Here is a 26,221-nt window from a genome sequence, read left to right on the forward strand (position 1 = left end):
ATATATATACACACACAAATGACTAGTCAAAAAATGGTATTGAAAGAGGGGAAAAAAATTAAGAAAGGAGTTTGTGCGAAAATCTCTGTAACTGATCTATGTAAATGAAACTTGATTTGTGGAGTTAGTGTTTTGATGTTTGAGAAATAAAGATTTTCTCAGGATGGAAGTACTGTAGTATTATTCATTGGTTTTTACTCTGCCGCAAGAGGGAAAAAAAGTTGCACGCTCTAATACTTTGTTAAATCACTTAACTAAAATTAATCACACAATTTTCATGGCATTAATGAGATCTCGACCTGTATTCTAGCCAGATTTTTGTATTAGTGCTTCACCAAGATCCTCAATAGATCCAGGAACAGTCGAATCACTCCTCAGACCTACCTCCAATAAGTTCCATAGGCTCTCAGTCGGTTTTAGAAAGGGACTTAGTAAGTGAAAATCAAAGTGTTCAAAATGATTATTCGTGCATGCTCTTTGAACTAATTTTTCACAAATTGAGATAAAGTATAGTTTGACAATGTCATTCTATAGAGATTTCGTAGAGCTGAAATACTTAACAGACTTCATTCCATTTTCATTACTGACTTAGTTTTTCCTGCCAAGGCTCGTGCTGTAAAAATGTCACTTTTTTTTTTTTTGGCTAGCCAGTGTGTAATATCGCGCGAATGCGATCCCAACCCTCATAAAAAAAGTCTCTGCACAGAGAACAATCAGGCCCACGACATTTAAAATTCACACGTAATACAACGGGTAAAATAGCCTGCCGAGTTTTTTTTATCCTAATTCGGAAGACAGATGGTTGTTGCCATCTGTCTTCCGAAAGGCCCTCAAATCGGCATTGCTGTTCTAGTTTCCGTGGAGCTTTGTTTTCCGGAACAAAAAAATCTACCAAAATGAGTTGGAAGCAGAAACGTTAAGTCTAGAATAAATGATTATTATGAAATCTTTCCCAATAGTTCTAGAGAAAACTCTTTCTCTATTTTAGCCTAAACAACACAAACTTTTTTCATGTAAGTGTACCGTGCAAACATGTTCAAAGAAGAAAAATATTTTTATTTCCATTATCTATTTCCGACTGTACACGTTAATCATTGATCACCAGGGTGAACCAAGAGGTGGTGAAACCGGACACTTCCCATCAGAAAATGTCATCTTGCATTGACTCTGGATTCTTTCTAACAGTTCTGGTCCGAACCTGGTGGCTACACGATCCACCAAAGACTTCTTTTTCAGGCAAGAGAATCCACCGAACTCACAGATACGATAGTGGTGAAGAAGAGCCATGGCATCCGGAACGTTTATGGATCGACTTCCTACAACAACAAAAAAACGTGATTAGAAATATTTTAAGGTTTACCATTCCAGCTGCCGCAATTCTATTTCAAGGAGCCAACAGTGATTACGGATGTTTTTATTAAAACTTAGGCAGTGCTCTTCTATCTTAGACAGTACCTGAGATTCATGGCAGCCATGTGACACCCGTATTTTACGGAACACTTCCGCATTTTCCTATAAATTTGGCCATTCTGAACTTTCATGAATATGTCTCTCGTATTTTCAACGAAGCTCATTTGAGTTTTTATTCCTTAATGAAATCAGAGATTCAGATTATTTCCATAACAATTTTTACTATGATAATTATGATTATAAGTATTCATCTCATGTGTCACGTTGAATTTTTTTTTTTTTTCGTGAAATACGTCTTATAATCTCTACAATTTCTAGTATTTCTTCATTTCCCGTCATTTGTGATTTTTAATTGACGATTTGACCTGTAGGGAAACTATCCCAGTTCATCAAGGAAAGAGACACTCCTGGATATTATGCCGAGGTGAAATCGAAAAGTGAATCTTTGCTGTCGTCGCCGGTCTCCGTTCTCTTGCAATCCGTACTAGAGTACGCAACCGCGTATTTAAGCCACTGTGCTGTCCTGTGAAACACTTCTCTGCCTAAAAAAATCTCTTATTCAGACCATGGAGATATACCACGAGTGACACACTTGACTTTCCTTGTTTTACGCACAGTAGCGTGACGAGCTGAAGTAGAGACTACTACTTCCCCTGCACACCAACTTCAGTCATATCGGCATACAGCAATTTACTACCGATCGAGTTGGATCGGAAATAACGGTGCCATCTATCCAAGTTTGGTAGGGAAAGAACTTGTAATCTATATTTTTACCCTGCATCGAACCTGCGGGCGCCTTCGTGGTGGTAGTATCTTACCACTTCCTTTCTTTTTTTCTTTCAAACCGAGCACAACTCAGGTCTATCACCATCTATGGGTGATTTACTACCAAGTGAGTTGTGCCGGAAGTGTAATCGTGTGTGTACCTAACAGTCTGAGTGCGCATGTAGTGTTGTGTTTGATTTTTCAGTGCTGCCATCTATATTTCGGAAGTGAAGTGAGTGATGCGTTATGATTGAATTACATTTGTACTGTTTGTAGGTCTGTTGCCCTCTGTGGCAAGACTTTTTAAAGGGGAGATCAGCTCTCATGTGTCTTACCACTGCTCCACTCGGGCGCCTGGAGTAGATACTTCCTTTTTTTTCAAACCGAACACAACTCTGGTTTATCGTCATGGGCAACTTACTACAGAATGAGTTGTGCCAGAAGTGTGCACTTGTGTACCTAACAGTTTGAGTACTTTTCTTTTCGAGTTCACTCGGCATAGAATCCAGAAAAGTCTCGTAAGCATGCCCCCCCCCACTCCACAAGGGTGGGGACTGACAGGGCCCGGGACAATTGCCGTCATTTTTGGTTTTTCATATTATAAATTCACTATAGAAGGGGCCGCGAAAAGTCTCGCTGGGCCATGCTCGTAAGTCTATTTTCTTGATGTATTATGGGCTGAAAAAATTCATGACTTTTGCCGTTTTTTTTTTATTACTGAAGTAGCCTCTTTTTTTTCAGACAGCCATTAAAATGACCGTTGAGTAGGAAAAAAATGTCAATTATCGATGTCTCGACGTATTTTCACGCAACTGTTGCGGAGTGAATATTTTTTAGTATGATAGAGGATGAAAATACTTATTTGGACAATTTTTTTATAGGGATTGGGAAAAAATATATATATATATACAGGGTGGACAAAAAGTCCGTAGAAACTTTAAAAATGCATAAAACCCGGAAAAATAGTCGAAATAAAAAACGGTTTGCAGGGTTAGCATCGCTAAGGTCAGGGGAATTCTTTTAAAAGACGGGGGGGGGGGGGGTAAACAGCAGATAGATGGCGCTGACGTACGCAAATCAAAGAAAAGTGTATCGATCCAGTTAATCCAATCAATCTGTCGGAACTGAAAGATGCGATCCGCCGAGAGGTGTCATGTATACATCCGGACCTGCTGCACTCTGCCGTTGCTGGATTTGTACGTCAGTGCCACCTATCGGCTGTTTTTCAGGGGTTTTTCCCGTCAAAAAAATCCCCGTGACCTAGCGATGTTAACTCTACAAACCGTTTTTTATTTCGGTTATTTTTCCGTTTTTTATGAATTTTTATTAAAGTTTCTACTGACTTTTTGCTCAACCTGTATATATATATTTTTTTTCTTTATTAAATATTTTAACCCCCTTAAGGTATTTTTCTCCTTCGCTACGGGTTTGAAGACTTGAAAAAAAAAATACAGTATTGCATACGGAGAGAAAGGGTTGCCGAGAGAGGAAAAAAAAGGGGAAAAAAACTGCTCCTCAGAATTTTTTGATTCCTCCCTGAAATGTTTTCCCCCCTCATTACCTGTGAATCAACAGTTATACAAATTTCGGAGATTTATCTCTGCTAGTTGAACTGGACATCGTCCAAATTAGTTGCTAATAGTCTGTACGTAAAGAGGTTAAAGGGTGTGGAATTATCACACACACATTCACCTTTTCTCTTGAAAATTGTTTCTATATAATTCAATTTTTGAACCAACCATGAAATTTTCATTCTTTTCGCACATCCTTCGTGAAACACCCTGTATGGGAAACGTGTTTTTGTGCACTTTTACATAGATTTCTGGTTTCCAAATGCGTTGTCTCTGAAATTGTTTTCACGGTCATTGTTTCTATTATGCTGTAGAAACAACATCATAAAAAATTTACCGTGTAACTGTAAAAAAAAACGTAAATTTAAATGATGCTTGTAAAATTAAGATTTTAATTATGTCTTACCGGAAGTGTGCCTCCAAACAACGTGATTTCCCACTTCGACTGCCCTGTGTGGAACCACTATGTATTTGGAGCGACTTCCGGGTTTCATCGACGAATGCAATCTCCTGGTTTTGTACTGGGTCAACAAATAGGGCAGGTAACTCGGAGCCACTTCTGGCGGGTGCCCGAACGCACTCGTGTCGTTCTCCCAATATAAGTAAAAGAAAGTATTGCGAAACACGAAGCTTCCGGGTCTGCCCCTAATCATCTTATTGTCCTGCTCGAGTTTATGTATGAGGTCCTGGTACGTGTCATGGTCCCTCGGTACGATATACTCGTCGAAATCCAGCATGATGACGTACTTGAATAAGTACATGGTCCGGAACAGGCAGTCGTTCAGGGAGGAGAAAATCCCTTCTGTCCTTATTTCTTTCTGAGATCTAATGCCGGTGTGCCAAGGCAGTGCGGTCACCAGCCCGTCATTGACGTACCGACGCAGGAGCACCTCTACGTGTTCGCCAACCGTGTGGTTGTAAAAAAAGAAATGGTCGACACCGAGAAGTCTGTGGAACTCGAGGAACTCTAACAGCCATGTAGCCCTGTCGTAGTAGTAGTGGAGGGGTTTGACACAAACGGCGATCTCTCCCCTCGGTGAAGTCGTGTCGGCCTTATTGTGATGCACGGGGAGAACTGTGGGTTGGGTGTGGTTGGAGTCTGTAGACAGCAAGACGTCTATCGGTGGCGTGTGGTTCTTTGATAACGGACACGACACGAAGTACGACGCGTATTTCAGACGCCAATGTTCGTTCATGATCTTCTTGGAAGCCGTAGCATCGAGGAAAGTACCGTCGGCCATTTTGAACCTGCAGAATATGGTGGGACTGAACTTGTTCAACATTATGGCCATTACCCTAACGTACGGGTTCTCGAAGCGATCGTCCCAATAAGCCGAATAGGCTAGAACTTTACCTCCTTTTTGTTTTCTAATAGTACGCCACTGATCTGGCTCGATTTTGGATTTTGGAGTATTCCTGAGGTGTTTGTCGGAATTATCATCTTCTTTCATCTTCAGCCATAGTCTCTTCCTATAGATGTCCGGTATGGACTCAGACCCGTTCGTAGGAGATTGGGTGTGTTTGAAACGCAGGGGTCGTGGAACTTTAGGGGTGTAGATGAGTTTTATAGCGGGAAGATATCTTTTCACGGCCGTTACTTCTTTAGATTTCTTCGTGGAACTATTCTTGGTGGTTGGGAAGTGAAAATCGATAATAAATTTATTCAACGTTTTCCCCAAGTCCTGTTCTTCTTTACAACGGTGCACTTTGACGACTTTTTGAGGCATGGCTTTCGTACTTGGCACGAACTGGCCGCGATCATTCTGTCTCGGTAGGAAAGAGGATCCAAGAAACTTGACTGGATGAGGGTTTTCTAGTTTCTGGATTCCCAGCGTTAAGAGACACATGGCTACTATCACTAATAAGAAAATCGCGTTAGAGATCGATATCAGACTCTTCAGCCATCCCGCGAACCGATATCTGGCAAACCTCAAACTCTGCTTAGGATTGGGCATTTGTCGTTAATTCGATCTCATAGTGCGGATGACGATTTTTTGTTCGGAAACGGAAAGATGGCATACTAGTTTCGTTGAGAGGATGTCTTCTTTCTTGTTTCTTTCTTGATTCCAACACCAGTGATGGCAGAACTGCTATTAACGATGGTGTGTACCGTGTGCTCCATTGCTGAAGTAACAAAAAAATTGCAAAAACTCTTTTTTTTAGACAAATTCTATCAGTTTACCAGAGTTTTACTCTTTGTGTATAAATACCAAGGTTCTTTTCTGCAATATCTTGGACATTAGACACCTACAAAAAAAAAAGGAAAATGAAATCACGTATAGAGATACACTGAAAGTATCATAATTTCATTAATCATTGAAAACTATTCCAACAGTCCTTAGGCACTATGAAAATTTGATAAAACTTGCTCTTTTATAAAACTTGAAAAATGCAACCAATAAATGTATCGGTTACACTCGAGCGAATGCAACCAATAGGCTTATTGTCTGTTTTTTCAAGTTTTGTAAAAGATCTTTTATCAAAGTTTTATAGTGTAATCTCAGCCTTAGAAGCCTATTAACCATTTCATGTACAAGGTTTTGGCAAGAAATTTGGAGGATTATCTTTATTTAAAGAATAGGCGATAAATCTGGTAACCTCGTGCTAACCTAACCGCACTTTAGAAAAAGGAGGGGGGAGAGGGAAGAAAAAAATATAAATGGAAAAAGTAAATTAAATAAAGTAAACAAGAGTTTTTTCAGAGTTCTCTTTTCACCCTCATCCTACGTGTGTTCTCTAGAAAAGAAAAGATACATTATATAAAAAAAGAGGGAAAGAAAAAAAAGCAACTTACGTAGATAATAGGGTTGCTATAAAGCTTCGCGATGTTGAAGAAAGAGGAAAGAAAACACAAAGCACTTGTTTGAATTTATGCCACTGGTGTTTGGACGTAATATTACGTCCATGATAGTAAACAGGTTAATTGTTGATGATTGAATATTAGAGAGATGGGTGATGATTTTTTTTTTCGCTCTGCTAAGATCTTAGGGGAGATATATATCTTTATGAGCAAAAACCTCAGAGGCTGAGATACATGAAATCAATGGGCTTTCTGGATATTATGTCGAGGTGAACTTGGGAAAGTTTCTTTCTCTCCACCGGGGATCTAACCATGTACTTTTTACATACCCAGCAATCGTACTGAGCATTAAACCATAGAAAAACAATCTTTTTTAAAACACACACATTTTATGTATCTTAGCCGAGCAAAAAAATCATCTCTACTGCCGCCTTCTGGAGGCCATTAGCTGAAGTGAAAGGGAAGCTACGACAGGTGGCTAAGAGAGGACCACAGAGGACTGTAAAAAAGAAATCGGATTTTTCAAGAAATGAAGCCTCCGAGTGAAATACGGTTAAGGAAAAAAGAGTGCGAGTTTTTTCTTTTCAGAATCCAGCAGAATTGCCCGTATAAGCCACGCGAACCCTCACCCCATGAGCATGGCCCCCCACATCCTGAAACAGGACCCCTAGGCTGGGATCTTTTACAGCGCCCCCCCCCCCCCCAGACCAGACTTTCACGGGACAACATGGGCATTTGCACAGGGTCCCCGTTTTAAGGGAGCTCCCCCCCCCCAAATTTATTATAGTATATATTTTACTCAAATTTTTAAAAAAATTATTTAGTAAAATTTTGAAAAAATTAAAGAATTTTCTCTTAACCACATCATACTATTTCCAAAGTGCCCATTACTAGCAAACCCTATTAAATGTAATTTTTATTATTATACCAATAAGTAATAGACTTTACACAGCATGTACAACACACCAATTGCAATACTAACTCCACGACAAAAATATGCTTCAATGCGTCACCCACAGTCTTTTGTTCAATTCCTCAATTCCACATCTTTTTTGACCGTAAAATGATTTATGAAACGATGACAAGAAAGTTTGTATGTTTGATCAACGTTAAGTCCTCAAATCTTCATGAAGATTCTGTATATTTGCAATGCAAAACTTCATGCATATTATCTTGCAAACACTTTTTCAGACGAACTGCAACAATTTTGGTTCAGGTTGGTGACACAATGTCGCCACAAATGTTAAATAACGCTAGATTTTTAGATGAGACGTTTCTTCAAATGTCGAGACAGCATTGACAACATCACCAATATCTCAAACTGTTCTAGAGAAAGATCATTCTTCTTATTAAAAAGGATAAAATCATCAGTTCGCTCAAGTTCTTTAACAAGAAAAACTGTCATCTCTTTAGCTTTATTGCGTACTAGCTATAATACCCGGCGCTGCCCGGATTTTTGGTTCACGTGAGGGACATGCAAACCGTGTCTAAGTTAACCAATACGGCGACTTCCTGCGCTACTCATGAAATATACAAATCCAGATTTAAAGAAACGTAGAAATGAATATTTCCCCCCCCCCTTTTTTTAAAGGGGCGTTAGGTATTTCGAATCCCCCCCCCCCCGAACTTCAAGTTATCCATCAACCTGTTTCAACTTTCAAAAATGTTTAATTAAAGCTGTGGAATTTTTTCGATGTACTTTTTACGGGCCCATAATTAATTTTAAAATATCTTAACCCACATAAATTTATGCAGTTGAATATCAAAAGACAATACGGAGACATTAATTTTCATGCTTGAGAAGATACTCGTACAAATAAAAAGTTGAAATCAATGTTATTGTATGAATATCCATCTCAAAAGTAGATCTGGCTAATTACATGATATTTAATCTCATGGGCTTCGTATATCTCTACGCGAACTCAATATTTCAAAATCCGAGAATTCTATACACTTTTTAAAATTATTGATGTGACAGAAAACCCCACCAAATTTCCGCATTTCTACAGTAAAATCGGGAATTTTAACACTGATTTCTATGAAGATCACCCTTTTCCTGACCCTCAAAGCGATGCTGATTATTATTCAAAAAGCCTCATTACTGGGAGTATTGAAAATGTGACAAACCATTATAAAGGCATACACACGCCTGAAACGCATTGCTTGAGAACCACGGTAAACAAAGTAAACGTTCCGAAAGTGATTGTTGAGGCCCAGAAAAACCATTGTTGCCAGACAGTTTTTTTGCCCATTTCGGGCATTTGCCCTGCTCCGACGAACTTTTAAAGTAGCCTATCGTTTAAGTCGGGTCCCATTTGGTATATATGCAAAAGTTGGTGACCATAGATCTAAAATTGTAGATTTGTATAGAGAACATACATAGACACAGACATGCAGAAAATTATATATATATATAGATTGAAGCTGAGATAACTCAAACATTACATTTTGATGACATTATCAATGATTTCGCTCATATGCGAGTGCGAAAAAAGTACGTATTTATTTTAAGATACATGGAGAATTTTACATTACAATTCTCATTTAAAATAGTGCATATCCTTTTTTGATGTGTTTACAAACAACATGTACTGTTTTTGAGGACGTACCAAGCCTCTTCGACCACAGTCGAGGAAGGGGGAGGGGGGGGGGGCAATACCTCTTTTGCTCAGGGCCCCATCAAGTTAAAGTTGGGTCCCTGTATTTGACGATTAAATGAAAGAGGGAATCCTAATGTGCAGACTATTTACAACCTATTCATTCGAGCCGGTCCCCCCCCCCCCCCACGTGAAAAAGTCTGCCCGCAGAGAGCATGCTATCCAGCTCCATCCATAAAAAATTATTGATGGAAGTTCTAACGAATGAGTACGTGTTGGACGTGTGTGTGTCTACGTGCTGTGAGCCTAACGTGAAGTTCGTTTCGAAGGAATGTTTGTTGTGTGTTGAAATAGTGCTGCAATCTCTCTTCCGAATTCGGAAGCAGACAACTTGGCTGGTTTATTCTTGCTTGAATTTTTTTAAATGTTGTAGGCCTGATGATACCTTTAGCCTGGACACTCAGTATGCGGACGCAGGAGTCGATAACGTGTCGAAGGCAGCGAAGTCTTTCCTAGAAAATTTAGTAGGAAAAACTCAGTATAACTATCACTCTGTAACAGGTGTTTCCAATTTTACTTTTGTTTCATGGAACTCTGAGTGTTTCTCCTATTCCATCTACACGGGAGTAGAGAGAACTTTTGCCAAATTGCTTCGAAAGGAAAAAGTCGAAACGCATCTCTAACTGTCTGAACGGAGACTGGAATACATCTGCCGGAATTCCCACGAAACTCGAACTCTAACAAGTTACGTGACGTTTGGTTTCTCCTTGCCTCTTAAACCCTCAACGCATTTTATCGATGAAAAAACACTAATAAAAACACGGGAAATGACCGATTCCGGCGCGTACAGCACGTTTCACTTCTCCAATGCTATGGGTAACTCAACACTGTTCACGTAGGCGGAAGCTTGTAAGTCCTGAAATAAATGTAATAAAATAATAACTCTGGGATAAGATTAGATACGATTTTTTTCTTTTCCGAATTCAGGGAACCTCGTGTCATTTGAATGTGAGGTTGAACAGGAATTTTTCTCTCGAAGAACTAAGTAGAAAATGGGACGACGCGCCATTTTACGACGCAAAGGAGATCGAAACAAAAGAAATATAAATAGTAGAGTGTAGATACGATACGAGTGTGTGATAGAATCTTCCGGAAGCATATCGAAGAACTTCGAATTCTTTAGTCCATCATTTCTCAAGCTAAGGTCCGCGGCGATGGTACCAGTGGTCCGTAGCAGACTTCAATAATTCAATCTTAATTGTGAATGGGGAAATTATTCAATTATATATAATTGATATTAATAGCATCTCCATATGGGTTTCTTATTCGGCTCACCGTATTTTCCTCGTCAAAAAAAATACGGCGAATTTCGATTCTTTACATGGGAAATTACTAATGGAGCCAAAAAAAAAATACAATGTATGGCAAATGTGCCGATTACTACTAAAAAATGGGTGAAATAAAGGGCTGCTACAAATCTCAGTAAACAAAAATGCATTCGACGAGAAAACATTCAAATGACCGGATGACCATATTTCATTGAGAAAAATAAGGGAAACCAGGGATCTTAAATACGGTAACAAACCAATTCGAAGGTTTATTAACAACTGGCTGATACGAAGATGAATTTTTGGAAAGGGAGAAAATTCAGCTGCCTTTCTGTGGAATCGAACCCACGCCCTAGACCACTACACAAAGGCAGCGAATCACTCAATCTTTCCTTGGACTGAACGGGACCGTACATGGACGGCCGGACCTGATTCAGGCCAAACTCACAACTGCTGACGCTACCACCAGATGACGACTTATGCAAGGATGACGTCACTCTTCGCAACCATAAGATGGTTCGTAACAACTAGAATTTTCGGAAAGAGAAAATCCAGGACGTGGGTTCGATTCCAGACAAAGGCAGTTGAATTTTCTCTTTCCAAAAATTCATTTTCGCAACAGCCAGTTGTTAAAAACCTTCGTATGGTAGCAGAGAGTGACGTCATCCTTGCATAAGTAACTAATTGTCATAAAAAATTTTGCCATGAGTGGGCAAAATCTCCATTTGTAGTTAAAATCACTGAACCTACAATATGTAAGATTAAAGTTTGTATTTATAGCTATAATTATCATAATAAGTTATGAAAAAGCTGCTTATTGACGACTTTAGTAAACATTGCAAATTGAAATAAGCATTGTTGAAAAAACGGGGCAAATGTATAAAAAAAATTCGGAACTAAATATACAGGAATGTCCCGTATTACGGGACATAAGTGGTCAGTTGGATTGTTTCAGACTTTTTTCTGGTTCTTGGGTTCAGAAAGGTTGAGAAATGTTGCTTTAGCGTCCATACAATGCTTAGTCTCTGGTCAGAGGGCCAAATGTAGCCGAATTCCGTGATATTAGACCTAAATTTGTGAAAAATGAATCAAGTGACATATATATCCGGATCACTTAAGTGACCCACATCACTTGAGTGGTCCGTGACATATTCCCAGATCACTCAAATGGCCCGCGATGTAGTTCCAAATCGCTTAAGTGGGCTTTCGGTGTGTTCCCAGATCACTTGAATGACCCGTGGCCCATTCCCAGACCACTTAAGTAATCCCTGCGTCACATTTACAAATGAATTGATTAAGTGGCCGCGGCACATTTTCAAATCAGTTAAGAGGCCCGCGTTTCGCTTTCATCCCCACGTGTTACAAGCAAAGTTCCTTAAAATTATTTTCTATGGGAATCACTCAGGACCAACAATTAGAGACGTTATAACTTGTATGTAGGTTTTTTTTGTCTATTAGGTTAGGATTACATCATAAACGTTTTATAAAAGTTATTTTATAAAACTTTAAAAATTTAATCAATAAGCGTATTTATTACATTCGAGCTAATGTAATCAATATTATTATTGGTTGGGTTTTTTTTTCAAGTTTTGTAAAAGATATTTTATCAAGCTTTTATAGTATAAATTCCGGCCTTATGCGTGAAATAAGAAACATGAAGAAAAAGTGTTCACACACACACTCTTTAGTAAATATAATTCTTTCACGCCAATTTCAAAAACTTCCTTCAAGATTAAAATTACAATTCGTATTAATATTCAATAACTTAATTAGCATACAGCTTATATTGAAAAATTTAATTATGTATTTTCAGATTTTAAGCGTTTAAAAATTGATTTTCGCAATGATGAAATTTCAATATCGAGTGAAAAATGCTTATGATACGGTAATTTTTAATTTTTTTAAATTTAAAAATATATGAAAGGAACTTTCAAGATTAAAATAAATATAATATCATCTTGAACACACACGTGAATTTTCCTACTAGAAATTCGTAAAATATTCAAGTTGGATTTTAATTCGATTATTTAAAGCTATCTAAAAGTTTCAACTAAGTAACAAGTGAAGCCAGGCTTGAATAATGCAATTTGCATAAGATTCTCGTTAAAAGTGAGAAATTTACGCGAAACACAAACAAACAAAAAATAAGAATATCTACTAAATGGAAGCCATCACTTAAATCACTGTTGAGAGGAACGCGGTGGCGCTGTTGGGATTCTGTTTATTTATTTTGTTTCCCCCCTCCTCTAATCTATAAAAAATTCAGGGTGTCGCTCACCCTTAGATTACATGTATGTATATAATTCATGAGAGGGGAGCTACTACTACTACTACTACTACTTGATATATATATATATATAATATAATAATAATGCAACACAACATATCATTCAGAAATGTGCACGAGTACACATCTCTGGATGTGTATGAGCTACATCAATCAAATTAGTAGGTACCTTTACTGATAATGATGGCAGAGTTATAAGTATGAAACTTTTATTAGAGAGGGCGCGACATATGAATGGAGGAAAAAGGGAATGGACCGTGGCTCTGCCTAGCAACCTTTGCTTGTGTTCCAACATCAAAATATGAGTTTCGGATCGAAACAGGACGGTCATATCGATATACTGTATACAGCATGGGTGCACAACCTTCGGCCCGCCAAAGGCATCCATCCGGTGTTCTACTACTGTGTTCCGGTAGAAAAAGTTTACGTACATCACGATAAAAGTCTATTGATTATATTTCTTTAATAAAAATACGTGAAATCGGAATCCATACGGGGTGCCACCAATTATCGCAAACAAAATTGATAATACAAGTTGCCCATTATAATCCAAAAATTGACGCAAAAGCAAGTAAAGGTGCAATTGTAGCATAACAATTGTCAAAGACGAGTAAAGTTGACAATTTCAGCCACAAAACAATTGTCTAAAGCAGCGATTCTCTACCTTTTTTTTACTTTCTAGTACAGGGTGGGCAAAAAGTCCGTAGAAATCATGGGCGGAAATACGGGGGGGGGGAGGTATTTGCGTAAATATGAATTGACATCATCATCCTCATGCCCCCCCCCCCCCAGACTTTCAAGTCTATCTCCGTCTCTGTGGAAACTTTCAAAATGAATAAAAACCGGAAAATAACCGAAGTAAAAAACGGTTTGCAGGGTTAGCATCGCTAGGGCACGGGAATTTTTTTGACAGGAAAAAAAATTTTGACACGAAAAAAGAATTATAACAGTTGTGTTTTCTATTTCATAGGTGACAGCAGAGAGTTCCAGTGTAACGACATCATTATTGTAATTAGCAATTACATACTCAAATATGAGAAAAACAACTTAAAACTGAGTTATTCCGAAACTTGGACATGAGGACGCGTGTACGAGCATCTTCAGCTATGTACTTGCATAGGTTTACAAAAGATGGAGCCACTACACTAACAATGAGCAAGAATTTTTTACCAACCAAAACAGAGAGGTTTTTAATGTGCGTACATTTTTATAACGCAACTTTATCAGTGCTTTTCAACGCAGGGTATTTAACAATTATAAGGAATTTTGTGATACTTTACGCGTTTTGTTTATTTCTGAACTGAAGGAACAGATTGCCTGATAATTTTACAAATTACCCCAGAGCCGTCTTAACACATCTGCCCGCCAAGCACAGCCTGGAGAAGCCTTCTAGGATGCCTGAGGATGCATCCAAGATAACGGGATCAAGTGCTATGATAAATAGCAGGTGCAGCTTGGACAAATGCCTCATTATCCAAGAGAAAATTCGAGTAATTGAGAAGAGTCACATAATTTCGGGGCACTGCAATTAAAGCTAATTAAGTTATAGTTAAGGTTCCTAAGTGAGAGTTCACATTATATCGGGTAAAATCGTAAATTTTATCAAATAGGGACTCTATATATCGAGATTCGACTGTAAAATTCGTTAAATAGAGGTTTTTTACATTGGGGTCTGATTGTTACGTACAAAACTTGTAAAAAATCCAGTAGATCAAAAAATTTTGACTTCGTTATAACGGGGTACAGTCGTAAAATTTGTTAAATAAAAGTTCGTTATATCGAGGTCAGATTTTAGAATTCGTCAAGTAAGAGATTATTATAGGGATTATTTAGGATTTTGAGGGATGTTTGGAAAAATTCGTAAAATCAGAGTTCATTATATCCAGTTCAGACCGCTCACTAGTACAGTCACGTAAATAATAAATGTCATCTGAGCAATCGGAACCAATTTATCATATTTACCGATACGAAATGGTGATTATGTATAATAATCGACAAATGTGTGATGAATTTAGTGCGATTTATCATGTTCACCAACGACTCTTGGGTACTATGCAAAATCTCCGGTAAAAAGTTTGATAAATTTAGGGAAATTTATCAAACTTGCCAAAATGGTCGGCGGTTACTATGTATATAGTAACCGGATTTATCACATTCACCGCTTAACATGTGAACACCAATACTCTCAAGAAGCTTTTCCGATGAGAATAATTTGAAATTGAACGCACCACCTATATCTAAAATTTAAATTGATCAATTTATTTCCAAGCATTGAATTATAACGATTTTCACAGTTATATTTTAATGGGACGTCGTTATTGTCTTCTTTCTGTTTTTCCTCTTTTTAATATCGATGATCAAGAGAAAAAAAGATGGAGCCGAGTTGCATGAATGATCAATAAAATATTTTTTTGGCGCAAAACCAAGGATAACGAAAAATCCGGAGAAGACTTGAGAGAAGCGTGAACAAAACGAAAAAGAACGATAATATGCTTTTGTTGTTTTTCAAAAAGAACTGAGTTTCACGAAAAGAGAAAAACATCTAGCAATAATGCGTTATTAATGGTCATCCTGATGGAAAAATAAAAATCGAGCTCTTCTCTAGGAGACATACATATATATATATTCTTGAAAACAGTATCTACACACTCTTTTGTTACGCATATTCCAAGCTTAGAAATATTTTAGAAATGAAATACAGCAAAAGTCCGATATCACAACAGTTCACAATCACAATTAAAATTGTCATTATAATGTACTTCTCGCAGTGGTGTATTTACGGAGGGAGGGGAGGGGCTTAGGCGGCTATATCCAAGGGTTTCAAGTTCGGGGGCCGGCAAATTCGAGGTGTGAGGGACCAAGAAAATTAGTAGAACGGGAGAAGGGCGGTGAAATTTGTATAATCTCCAATAAGAGATCCTGAGCCCAAACAGCAAGGGACTAGGTCATTGAGTGGCCTGGAGAGTTTTAGTCATCTCACGTGGGTGAGCGAAAAAGTGACTTAAAGCGTGAACAAGAATGTGAATGACCAAACGAGTGACCTACAGAGCAAGGAATCAGGTCAGTGAGTGATTTCAAGCTTGTGCAAATATGTTAGTGACAAAAACAGTGCGCAAGCATGTGAGCGACCAAGAAAATTAGTAGAATGGAAGAAAGGTGGTGAAATTTGTGTGACCAAAACAGCTTGCAAACATGTGACGAAGAAAATTAGTAGAATGGGAGAAAAGCAGCGAAATATGTATAACACCCTCAATAAGTCCGCTCTTAACCTATGGGTTGCGACCCAAACTTGGGTAGCAGGGGTCCCGAGATGGTTCGTATTAATCCACTTACAGCCAGGGATTCTTGAGCTATGAATCGCGACCAAAACTTGATTCGAAGCGCCGCACAAATCTGTTTACAACAGCGTTTTTCAAAGAGTGCGTCGCAGCTCCTTGACATTTCCAACCTCTTTCAGGGGCATCGCGGTGAACTGGAGATATTGATTTAAGTGCCTATTTACGCTTTTAAGTGGTTCTTTTATATAGTAAAATATCAACCAAATTATTCTGGGGAGCCGCAAATGAATCATGAATTTTGGGGAGCCGTAAATGAATCATGAATTGGGCAAGGAAGCCGAGGGGTGACAAAAGTTTTAGAACCACTGGTTTACAGTCAGGGATTCTTGAGCTATTTGTCACGACCCTATCATGATTCGGAGGGACTTCCGATCTGAGAGCAGTATAAATCCATTTATACTTGGGTCAGGACCCAAAGTTGATTCACGGGGGTTTCCGAGATGAGCCGCTCAAATCCACTTACAGCCAAGGATTCTTGAGCAATGGGTCACGACTCAAATTTGATTCGTAGGGGCTTCCTAAATAAGTCGTACGAATCCACTAATAGTCCAGTAACAAAAATGCACTTATCACGTCACGTCACTGGTTTCACCAATTTTGCACAAACAAAAAGGTCCTATGGATCGCGAAGCTGATCTTGTTGATGATTTTGGATCGCGGCTGAAAAAGGTTAAGAATCCCTGGTCTACGTAAAGCCAGTCTACACGTCCGTTAATTTCTCGTGAAAGTTCTCTCTAGTAGAAATTTTCAATAAATTATCAAATTAATCTCCTCTACAAACACAAAATCGAATTAACTTTGAAAACACCGTTCCTTTCTGTGATAGTAGAATGCATATCCAGTCATTCCACAACAACCCCCCCCCCCTTCAGAAAGGAAAAAAGAAGCTAATGAAGTTTTTGAATAAAACAGCATGACTAAATGGATGAAAGAAAGTATAAGAAAAACTATGTCGAATCGAGTATTTTGATTATACAAATGTTATTAAGGTCAATGAAGGACATATCCCAAGTCATATTTTCACTTGACTCATCTAAATTTCTATTCTCATTCAAAGTCTAATCTCCTCTCTCGTTTGTTTTGTGATGATTATTTCTTCGACCAAAAAAAAATACAACCAAGTTTAGTTTGTGACCAATGTTTCCAACGGTCCGGTAACTTTCTGGAACATCATGCTGACCTTGATCAATCATGTAGAAAAAGAAAAGCCCTTTTTTTCTAACTATTAATGTCATCAGAGAATATTCAGGATACTTTCACATCAACATCTGTTGCCAATAGCTACCCTACGAACAAAAACCAACCTGAACACGAGCCATTTTCATTTAACGACTCTTTTTTTTTTTGTTGCATTAATATACATTAAACGGTGCGTGAGATAAATAATTAACGGTCTGAATTAATTAATAGTTAAAACATCAAACGCTCTCACGTGCTGCTCGAGAGTAATAACGCGTTATAAACGTGTATATCATGTGAAGGTTACGCGTCACATTGAACACGTATGTACGTATTTCTATCTCTTCTTCCAGCATTAGGGGTCATTCAAGTATTACGTCAACAGATTTTTAGCCATTTTTGACACCCCCCCCCCCCTCCCTGTAAGCAAAATTTCGTCAGCTTTGCCCCTTCCCAAACGCATATTGGTATCAGAGACGTACACTGCGGGCGGGGGAATAAAAGCTCCTTATCCCCTTCCCCCCGACAATCAAAAATTTATTTTTAATGCAAAAAAAATTTTTTTTAACTAAAATTTATTATAATGAATGAATTGTTATTATAATGAATGAATTGTTATTATAATGAATGAATTGTTATTATAATGAATGAATTGTTATTATAATGAATGAATTGTTATTATAATGAATGAATTGTTATTATAATGAATGAATTGTTATTATAATGAATTTCTGTTAATTCCAATGTTATTTGAAGGCTAAGAACTCAAAATTTCTCTTTAAGAAATTCCTTGAACCCAATCCCCCTAAGCCTTTTGTGCCCCCTCCAGTTCGAGTTATACACCTCTAATTGGATTGCCCGTCGAGAATATACTACATAGCGAGCCTGACCAACACCGTCTGACATTGCTGTAGTGAATTTTGCTGTGCATGCACGGGGATTGTTTTGCACATGATTATAGACTGAACACACTATATTTTTAACTTGTGTTTTAAGTTTATTAATTATTAGTTTAAGTTAAGCATTAATTGAGTGAGTGGTATACATTGCAGTTGCTAGTTGGTGCAAAGTACCCAGTATTGAGCTCTCGCCTTCTCCATCATGGTTTCGTAAATTCCAGAGTTCCAGAGATGTTGATCAGCCAATGGCAAGATGGTTGCTTCCCCCCCCCCCCCATTCGAAGAGCATGTACGGGAGTCCAGCAAAGCACTCAAGGACAACGTATATGATGCGCTGAGTGGACACAAAACAGTTTAACCCCCCACCCTCTAAAAGTGAGACAGAACGTGGGAGGAGGGTTGGTAGTCTAAAACAGTGGTTCTCAACCTTTGGTAGCCCGCGGCCCGGTCTCATTTATTTTTGTGACTGGAAGGCTAGGTCAAACAAACGACTAACGGAAAACAAGTGAAGAAAACGTAAACGGCCAATCACTTGCGGCCCGGCGGTTGAGAAACACTGGTCTAAAAGATCTACCAGAAAGGAAGATCTATACAGCAGTGGTTGTCAACCTTGGCAAGCCCGCGGCCCGGTTTCATTCATTTCTGTGAGTGGAAGGCTCAGTCAAACACAAGACCAAAGGAATGAGGAAAAATGAAACGACTGATCATTCGCGGCCCGGTATGAATGATGTCAGGGCCCGTTACCGGGCCGCGGCCAGGAAGAATATTTCGTATTTTTATAAAGGACGGTTGATGACGCAAGCATTATTCAAGCCCCCCGTCTCCACCCTTGTCATCAAAAGTCAGCAAATCCGAAACCCCTCCTCCCTATCGATGCTGACGTAATACATGAATGGCCCCTTTTTTACTTATATTATTTATTTACTTAAAAAAACACAGATGGACGCCATCCTCCCTATCGATGCTGACGTAATACATGAATGGCCCCTTTTTTACTTATATTATTTATTTACTTAAAAAAACACAGATGGACGCCAGCTGCTGAATTTGTCCGATTGGAAAACGCCGTCGTTGAAAAAATCCATAAAAATAGGGATTTCATTTGTTTTTGCTTTTTAAATATTTCGGTAAGATATAATTTTTTTAAATCAATTTTCGAGGAAAAAACATCTGCACATTAAAATGCAATAAATTGGAAAAAAATTATTCTTTTCAATACCGGGAAAGTTTTCTGTATAAAAAATTGAAATTAATAAAAAAAATTATTATCTAAAATTTTTATATACAGATATGTATTACGCATAATACGTAATAATATAACTATTTCGTCTCTCTATCAACTTTATAAATTATTATTTCATGAAATTATTTTTCGTGAATTTTTTTTAAGCACAGGAGAACACATTGTTTTCATTCATTAATGGAAGAAAAAACTGTTTAAAAATTATTATAATTATCGGGGAATTATTTTGTCATCAAAAGCTATATCATTTTTCGTTTTTGAAGAGATATAATAAAGATTTTGTTTTGCTATTAAAAAAATTTTTTATGAATTTTTCATGTTTAAATTATAAATAAATAATAATTATTGCGTGTTTTATAGTATTTATTAGAAAAATTATTTAAATGATTGAAAATGTTTACTAATATTTCCTTTAATGAACGAGTATTACGAAATTATGAATGAAATTCTTCAGCAATTCAGCTCTGAGCATTTAGAAAGCATTTTCGGTTAGCATTAAAATAGAGAATTTATTAAACAAAAGTAAAAGCAATAATAAATTTAAAAATCTGAAAAAACATAAATATAAAAATCTCTAAAATTAGCAATTTTAAAGATTTCCAATAAGTCTTTTCAATGAAGCATCTAAAAAATTCTAATATAATAATTAAAATAAGGTATCTGAAAATACTTTTTATAATTTGTAAATAGTTATACTATACACATTAACAGTATTTTGGTTCTGAATATCGAAAATTCATTCAAATTATAATTACTTAACTAAAATCAAATATTTAAAATAAAATATCATTTCTTTCCAAAAAAGCTTTATATTGTTAAACTTGAAATAATTATTAAATAATTTAAACTTACGTAATTAATATTAAAAATATAACAATAATAAATAAACTCATATTAAACTTAATGATTATTTTAAACAAACACAAAAATCATTATAACTTAGTATTTTTTTACTTCAACTTAAATTTTAAAAAATAAATACCTAATTCTTTTCAAAGAATATTTCTAGTTGAAAAAAAACAGTTATCTTTCGAAAAGTTACTCAACTTTTTTTTCTACAAATAAACGACAATAATAATAATAATTACTATTATTATTTATGCCTATATAATTACATATATATATATATTGCACATATAATGCAGCATATTATTAATTTAAAAAGATGTAATATCTTAGAAATAATTGGGAACCTAAATCTATATGAAACACTAAAAAATTTGTACGTCGTATCTCTTTCCAACTCCATCGCACGAAATATTTTTAATGAATAATTACTTGAAAAAAGAAATTAAAAATAATTATCTTACCACCACGACATCTACAAAGAAAGGATAAACTAGGAGTTAAACCCGGTCTAGTTCCTGTCACAGTCGAGACATCATTTCGCCAAGTAAATACTCGACAGTCAGTTTTTGAAAATCTCAATTCACGCATCCGTTTACCAATGAGATCCTTCCTCACATGTTACGCGTGCGCAATACGAAAATGTTTCGCGGACCATGTCTTTCAAAGACAAAAAAAAAAAATTCATTCTTCTCTATCGAGAGCAAAATAAGAAAAAACAAACGAAGCTTCATTCATTTCCATTCGCTTTTCATGTTAAAAATTAATGGTATCATTCCTGCCGTATGATTACTAATATCGATTCCATGTTTGGTTTTGCTACTTGTATTGCCCCAGCGATTCTATTTTATTACCCCCCTCTCTCTCTCTCTTCTTTATTTCGCTATTGCTTTTGTGATAATAATCATACTCTGATGGGTTTTCGGCCTCTTATCGCTTTTGGGAACTTTTTGAAGAAGTTCTAGCAAAAAAGAATTATATATTGATTATTACTTGAAAATATTTATTCGACACAAAAGGGTTACGTTCTGTGAATTTTTGTTATTTTTCCTGCAACTTTTTTTTCCTAATATGAATAAGGTGATAAATAGGTTCTGTTAAAAACGGGTGTTCGTATCAGTATTCGTTAAATAGAATATAATTCGATAAAATATTCTGCATGTAACATTCGTTTTTTATTATTCATTAAATTTTCGAAAGTTTGTTTTAAAAGTTTCCAAAAATCTTGTAAATAGTTTCAGAAAATCGTGAATTTTTTCTTTTCTTTTTAATTTCTTACAACGGTAATGAAAATTAAAATAAAGTAAAGTAAATTTCAAAAATTTATCCTTGCTGCATTTGCATTCCCGTGATTACATACACAGGAAAAAAAGTGTGTAGTACCCATTATTTTTTCTGCAAATAAATTTGATAAATTACGAGCATAGCATTGTATTTCGGATAACAAATGTACTGCATCATGGTTTTCGTTAAAAGAAGAAATACGGTACGCCATCTGTACAGAAAATTTCCCAGACTGTTGTACTTTTCTTTAGCGTGTTGGTGATGCAAACACAGTGATGTTGCGAATTTAATCTTAATAATTAGGCCGGGAATGGATAAAACTTTTTAATTGGCCAATCAAAACTTCTTGATTGATTGATCTAATTTTTAAACGGTTGTTTTTTAATTGCTCACTAGTAATAAAAAAAAGTAGTATTAGTAACTGCATGACATTAATTGATTAATAAAAATATGTTATTCATTTTACGCACTTTTTCGCCAAATGTAAGAACAAATAAAAAGATAAATAAAAGATTAATAAAAGAAATTGAATAATTTCATCTGATATATATAATTTTAATCCTAATTAAATTTTCAAATCTGCCTGAGAATCCCCCTCTGGGCCATAGGTCGGGAACGCTGATCTAGTTGATTAATAATTGATGGATTAATCGGATCAGCCCTATTAATTATATTTTCTCAAAATCTAGCTTAAATTAATTTACATGTATTTGAATGAATATATTTGATACATATTAATACTAAATATTTACAGTCTTATGATTTTTATATTTTAATATTTTAGATCTATGAGTATAGTCAGTTTTGACAAAAAAAGTTATTGTGTATCTTTGTCGTTGTACATGTATTTTGATTTCCAGTACCAGTTTCGCAACGCAAACTAACTGTATTTTAAATAAAAATTCTATTTCATATATTACTCACTTGCACGAGGCAAGTATAATTTTGTTTTAAAAAAAAAAAAGGGAAAAACCAACTTTTGTGTATGTAAATGTATCGCTTAATAATTTTCAATTCACTCGAACCGAGAAACCATTAATTTTTCCAGTTTCAGCGAAACCTGAAAATGACAGAAAATGTCGCACTAATTTATTATTATTTATTTATTTTTTAATTTTATTCTCACTCCCACGTGAAATTCATTTTAGGATAACTTCGAGATGCAGTTACGGGGTTTTATTATCTAAACTTTTTTTTTTTTAATTAACTTTACAGATATAAAGCGTGACAGGCTAATACATCATCCCGAAATGAAAATTTTTCTACTTCTAAGGTCTCCCAGAAGGGCCAAAATCCCTACTGATAAACTTTTATTGGAATCGCTGTTGTGTGAAAAAATGTTTAAACACTTGTTTCAAAACACATTTTTAGCCTTTTCTTTTAGAAAAACAACGGCTAGAGAAAATACTGTTACGCTATTTCCGTTTCGGTAATGATTGACGTGTTTTGGGAACGTATTTGTTCTGAAAAATGCAACTACGAATACAAATATATTTTCCGATGTATCATTTCCATCTCCCTCCAACTTATATTTACTAACTAGTTGTTTAAATACACAGTATTTTTTTTTTTTTTTGCCTTTAATTACAGCTAAAATGGTATACATATATATATACAGTATATACCAAATAATTTGCATAGTAATTATTTATTATTGTCATTATAATTTTATTTATTATCAGTTTCTTCTTATTCTACTTTCCATAATGTGGTAGATGAAGGGTTAAACCTTACTACACGTCCTTTCCAAAGAATTACAACACCTAACAAATTTACGAGAGCAGTTTGTGAAATTTTTAAGCTGGGAAGCCCAAATTTTAAGGGTACGGTTGTTATTTGTATTTTCATCTTCTAAAGGTTCTTCTTGAGCATATCGGTGGCAAAAAAAGCATAAAGTAGATCGAATGTTTCTTAAAATGTCAAATTACTTCTTTCCCCCCCCTCCATGTCAAAAAATTTGTACGCCCCGAATGTTTCAAAAAATTACAACATCTGACAAAAAACGAATTATTACATGAATATTTTCATGCAAATTTACATCAACTTGATCGAATTCGTATTTTATGTCTTTCCTCGTCATGTATGTAAATCCAGAATCGTTCATTCTTTGCATGCGGCTAAAGAAAAGCGGGACATTTCTGCTAAATTTACATGTGTATTTGGTGGGACAGTAAAGCGTGCTGATCTCGTACGAATACATTGTATTGTGGCCATCTTTGACCTTGACCATGGATCAAGACAGTCAATTGATAAGTCTCCAGCACAGATCTGGATCGGACCTCAACCATGAATCTCATCGACGCTATTTTATAGACAAGTGTGTGTGTGTATATATATATATATAGATGGTCCTAATTTTTTTTTAAAACAAAAAAATTAATCGTGTAGGATCTCGTCCCGTATTTGTCTTTGCAGAAGAGATAGATTGTTTAGATAATAATCAGGCTCTTGAAAGAGGCGATCACCCCCCCCCCCCCCGATCCTTGCCCCGACTGAGTCCTGGTCCTCGATGAGGGCCTTTTTTTTGCATGTGCCTGTCCACAAATTTTGAGGGTCTCCAAAATCCTAAAATTTAAGAGTTTGTTCTGCATATTTACTTTCTCATCTTGTTGAATTTTGAATGTAAAACTGAATACCCTTATGAAGAAGCAAAGCAAGCAAATGCCGCAGCATACTTCAGAATTCATTTTAATAACAATTACACATAATTGCTACGTAATAATACCCTGTAACTATGACTCAAAAAACATTATAATATGTGAAAGGGGGCTCAAAAATTCATAGAAGAGTTGATCCACTTTGCCCAAGAATATTTAGAAGACACCAACGAATAAGGCAAATACACAATGTGTATTTGCCTTATTCGTTGGTGTCTTCTAAAAAAATCAAAAATTCATGCTTGCCCAGTGCCCGATTTTATGAGGAATGGGCATTGATTGATCAGCCAATTAGAACGTAAAATTGTGTGTTCCATCTGCACCTCTGTTTTTTTTTCCATTCATAGAACCAATATAAACTAATATTTATCTAGGAAGCTTGTTAGATGCTCAGAAATGCGATTTCATTAATTTTATGTCCGAAATTTATACGATAATATTCAGTCAATTTCTTTGACCTTTCTTTTTTAAAACCAAAACTAACATATGCGCTGCGTCAGTTTAAAAATACGTAGAAACTTCAGAAACTTTTTTTAAAGTAAGCTCAAAATTGGATGGGCCAAGATGAGGCACCTACAGAGATATGTATTTCTAGCTGTGGGTCAAGAAATGTAATAGTTATTCAAAACAATCTCACAATCATGGGTGCTGGAACCTGGGGGGCTATTTCAGCTTCCCCCAATAAATTTTGTAAAAGGGATGCGTTCCTCCCCCCCCCCCCTCCCCAATAATCCATGAATACACAATGCAACGCACCATTCTGCCTCGTGCGTACGGGACGAATGGCGATTTTCAACCCCCTCAATGTTTTCATGTCGCTGCCTCTGCTCACAAAAATATCACGAATCAAAGGCTTTGTAAATAGATTTTATTTTCATTACTTTTGAATGAAAGCAATAATTTCTGACTTCGAGGATGTGCTCTGTCGCGATAAACATTCAGTATAGTAGCGTGTACTTTTACCATAATGTAGCCTCAGTAACGTGATATAACAGTGGACCGAGATTTATGTACGGCTTAGAAATAAAACAACCTAGTCTATAATGATCTTATGATCCGCGCCCACATAATAATCCTCAATCAACAACTGTTTTCTTGTCCGACAGATTTTCCAACAACTTCCGAAGTAAATACATATTTTTCCTCTCCTTTCCCCCCCAACCCGTTAAAACCTTAAACTGCCGTATAAGGCCGTCATTTTTCCTAATTTTCTAACGATATCGAGTTCGACAGCGAGTTACTATATCATATGCCACATGATAGATCACCGTTCAAAGGAAACAATCTTGCCCGCTAGATCGACCTCTGTCAGATGAACGGCAATTTATTACGGTGACGCTATAATAATGGAACAACTCTAATGGAAAGGAAAAATATAATAATAATGTTTAAAAAAAACACACACACAAGGTTCACGGTAAGGTTCTGTTCTATTACTCTGTATTGCGCTTCAAATTGCTTTTAGGAGGGCTCAAGGTTACGGTGGTTTGTCAAAATTTGGCTTTTATACGCGTATAGCAAAACAATCACGAAGATTGCGGAGGTGATATAATTTTTTTTTCTTTTATTATCCCATGAAGCATCAAGCGTGTCTTTCCTTGTCAATTTTCACTCCACCCAAGTGTGAGTGTCAGTTTCATTAAAGTGATGGCACCAATGTTAGCCCGTGCATTTCAACTGAATTGACACTGAAAAAATACAACGTAAATATTACTTCCATTTTTGAGCCTTATTTCCTCTTCCGGACCCTGTATATATTTTACAAATAAAAATTCTTATAATCTAAAAAAAAACCTTTTTTATAAAAACTCTTTTCTCTTTTATAACAAGCTTCTTATTCTTTATAGAAGCTTTTTTTTGTATAGAAATTCCTTTTCATAAAAGCTTATTTTTTGAATAAGCTTCCTATTTTTTGTAGAAAGCTGCTCCTTTTTTTATGCAAGCTTCTTGTTCTTTTCTTTTAGTAGAACCTGTTTTTTTCTAAAAGTTTTTTCTATACAAGTTGCTTTTTTCAATA

The 26,221-nt window shown here is 36.2% G+C and overlaps 1 protein-coding gene across 1 annotated transcript; it reads right to left on the reverse strand.

Moving 5' to 3' along the window:
* Nucleotides 1-1,035: 1,035 nt before the first annotated feature.
* LOC149090196 (uncharacterized) lies at nucleotides 1,036-20,807 on the reverse strand. The gene is made up of 3 exons (XM_089235803.1): nucleotides 20,728-20,807; nucleotides 4,153-5,993; nucleotides 1,036-1,316 (listed from the first exon to the last, which is right to left on the reverse strand). Exons 2-3 carry the CDS (start codon nucleotides 5,699-5,701, stop codon nucleotides 1,099-1,101), a joined length of 1,767 nt encoding a protein of 588 aa, XP_089091929.1. The 5' UTR covers nucleotides 5,702-5,993; nucleotides 20,728-20,807; the 3' UTR covers nucleotides 1,036-1,098.
* Between the last annotated feature and the right edge of the window lie 5,414 nt (nucleotides 20,808-26,221).

Source organism: Pholcus phalangioides, unplaced genomic scaffold (assembly GCF_987345545.1).
Source record: "Pholcus phalangioides strain wild (caught in Gottingen) unplaced genomic scaffold, Ppha-v1.0 ptg000001l_1, whole genome shotgun sequence".
In the NCBI taxonomy this organism is placed as follows: Eukaryota; Metazoa; Arthropoda; class Arachnida; order Araneae; family Pholcidae; genus Pholcus; species Pholcus phalangioides.

Coding starts and splice junctions, on each gene's coding strand:
- LOC149090196 (XM_089235803.1), bottom strand. CDS start 5,701: ATGCCCAATCCTAAGCAGAGTTTGAGGTTTGCCAGATATCGGTTCGCG. Junction 1,317..4,152: donor TGTTTGGAGGCACACTTCCG/GTAAGACATAAT, acceptor TTGTTGTTGTAG/GAAGTCGATCCATAAACGTT.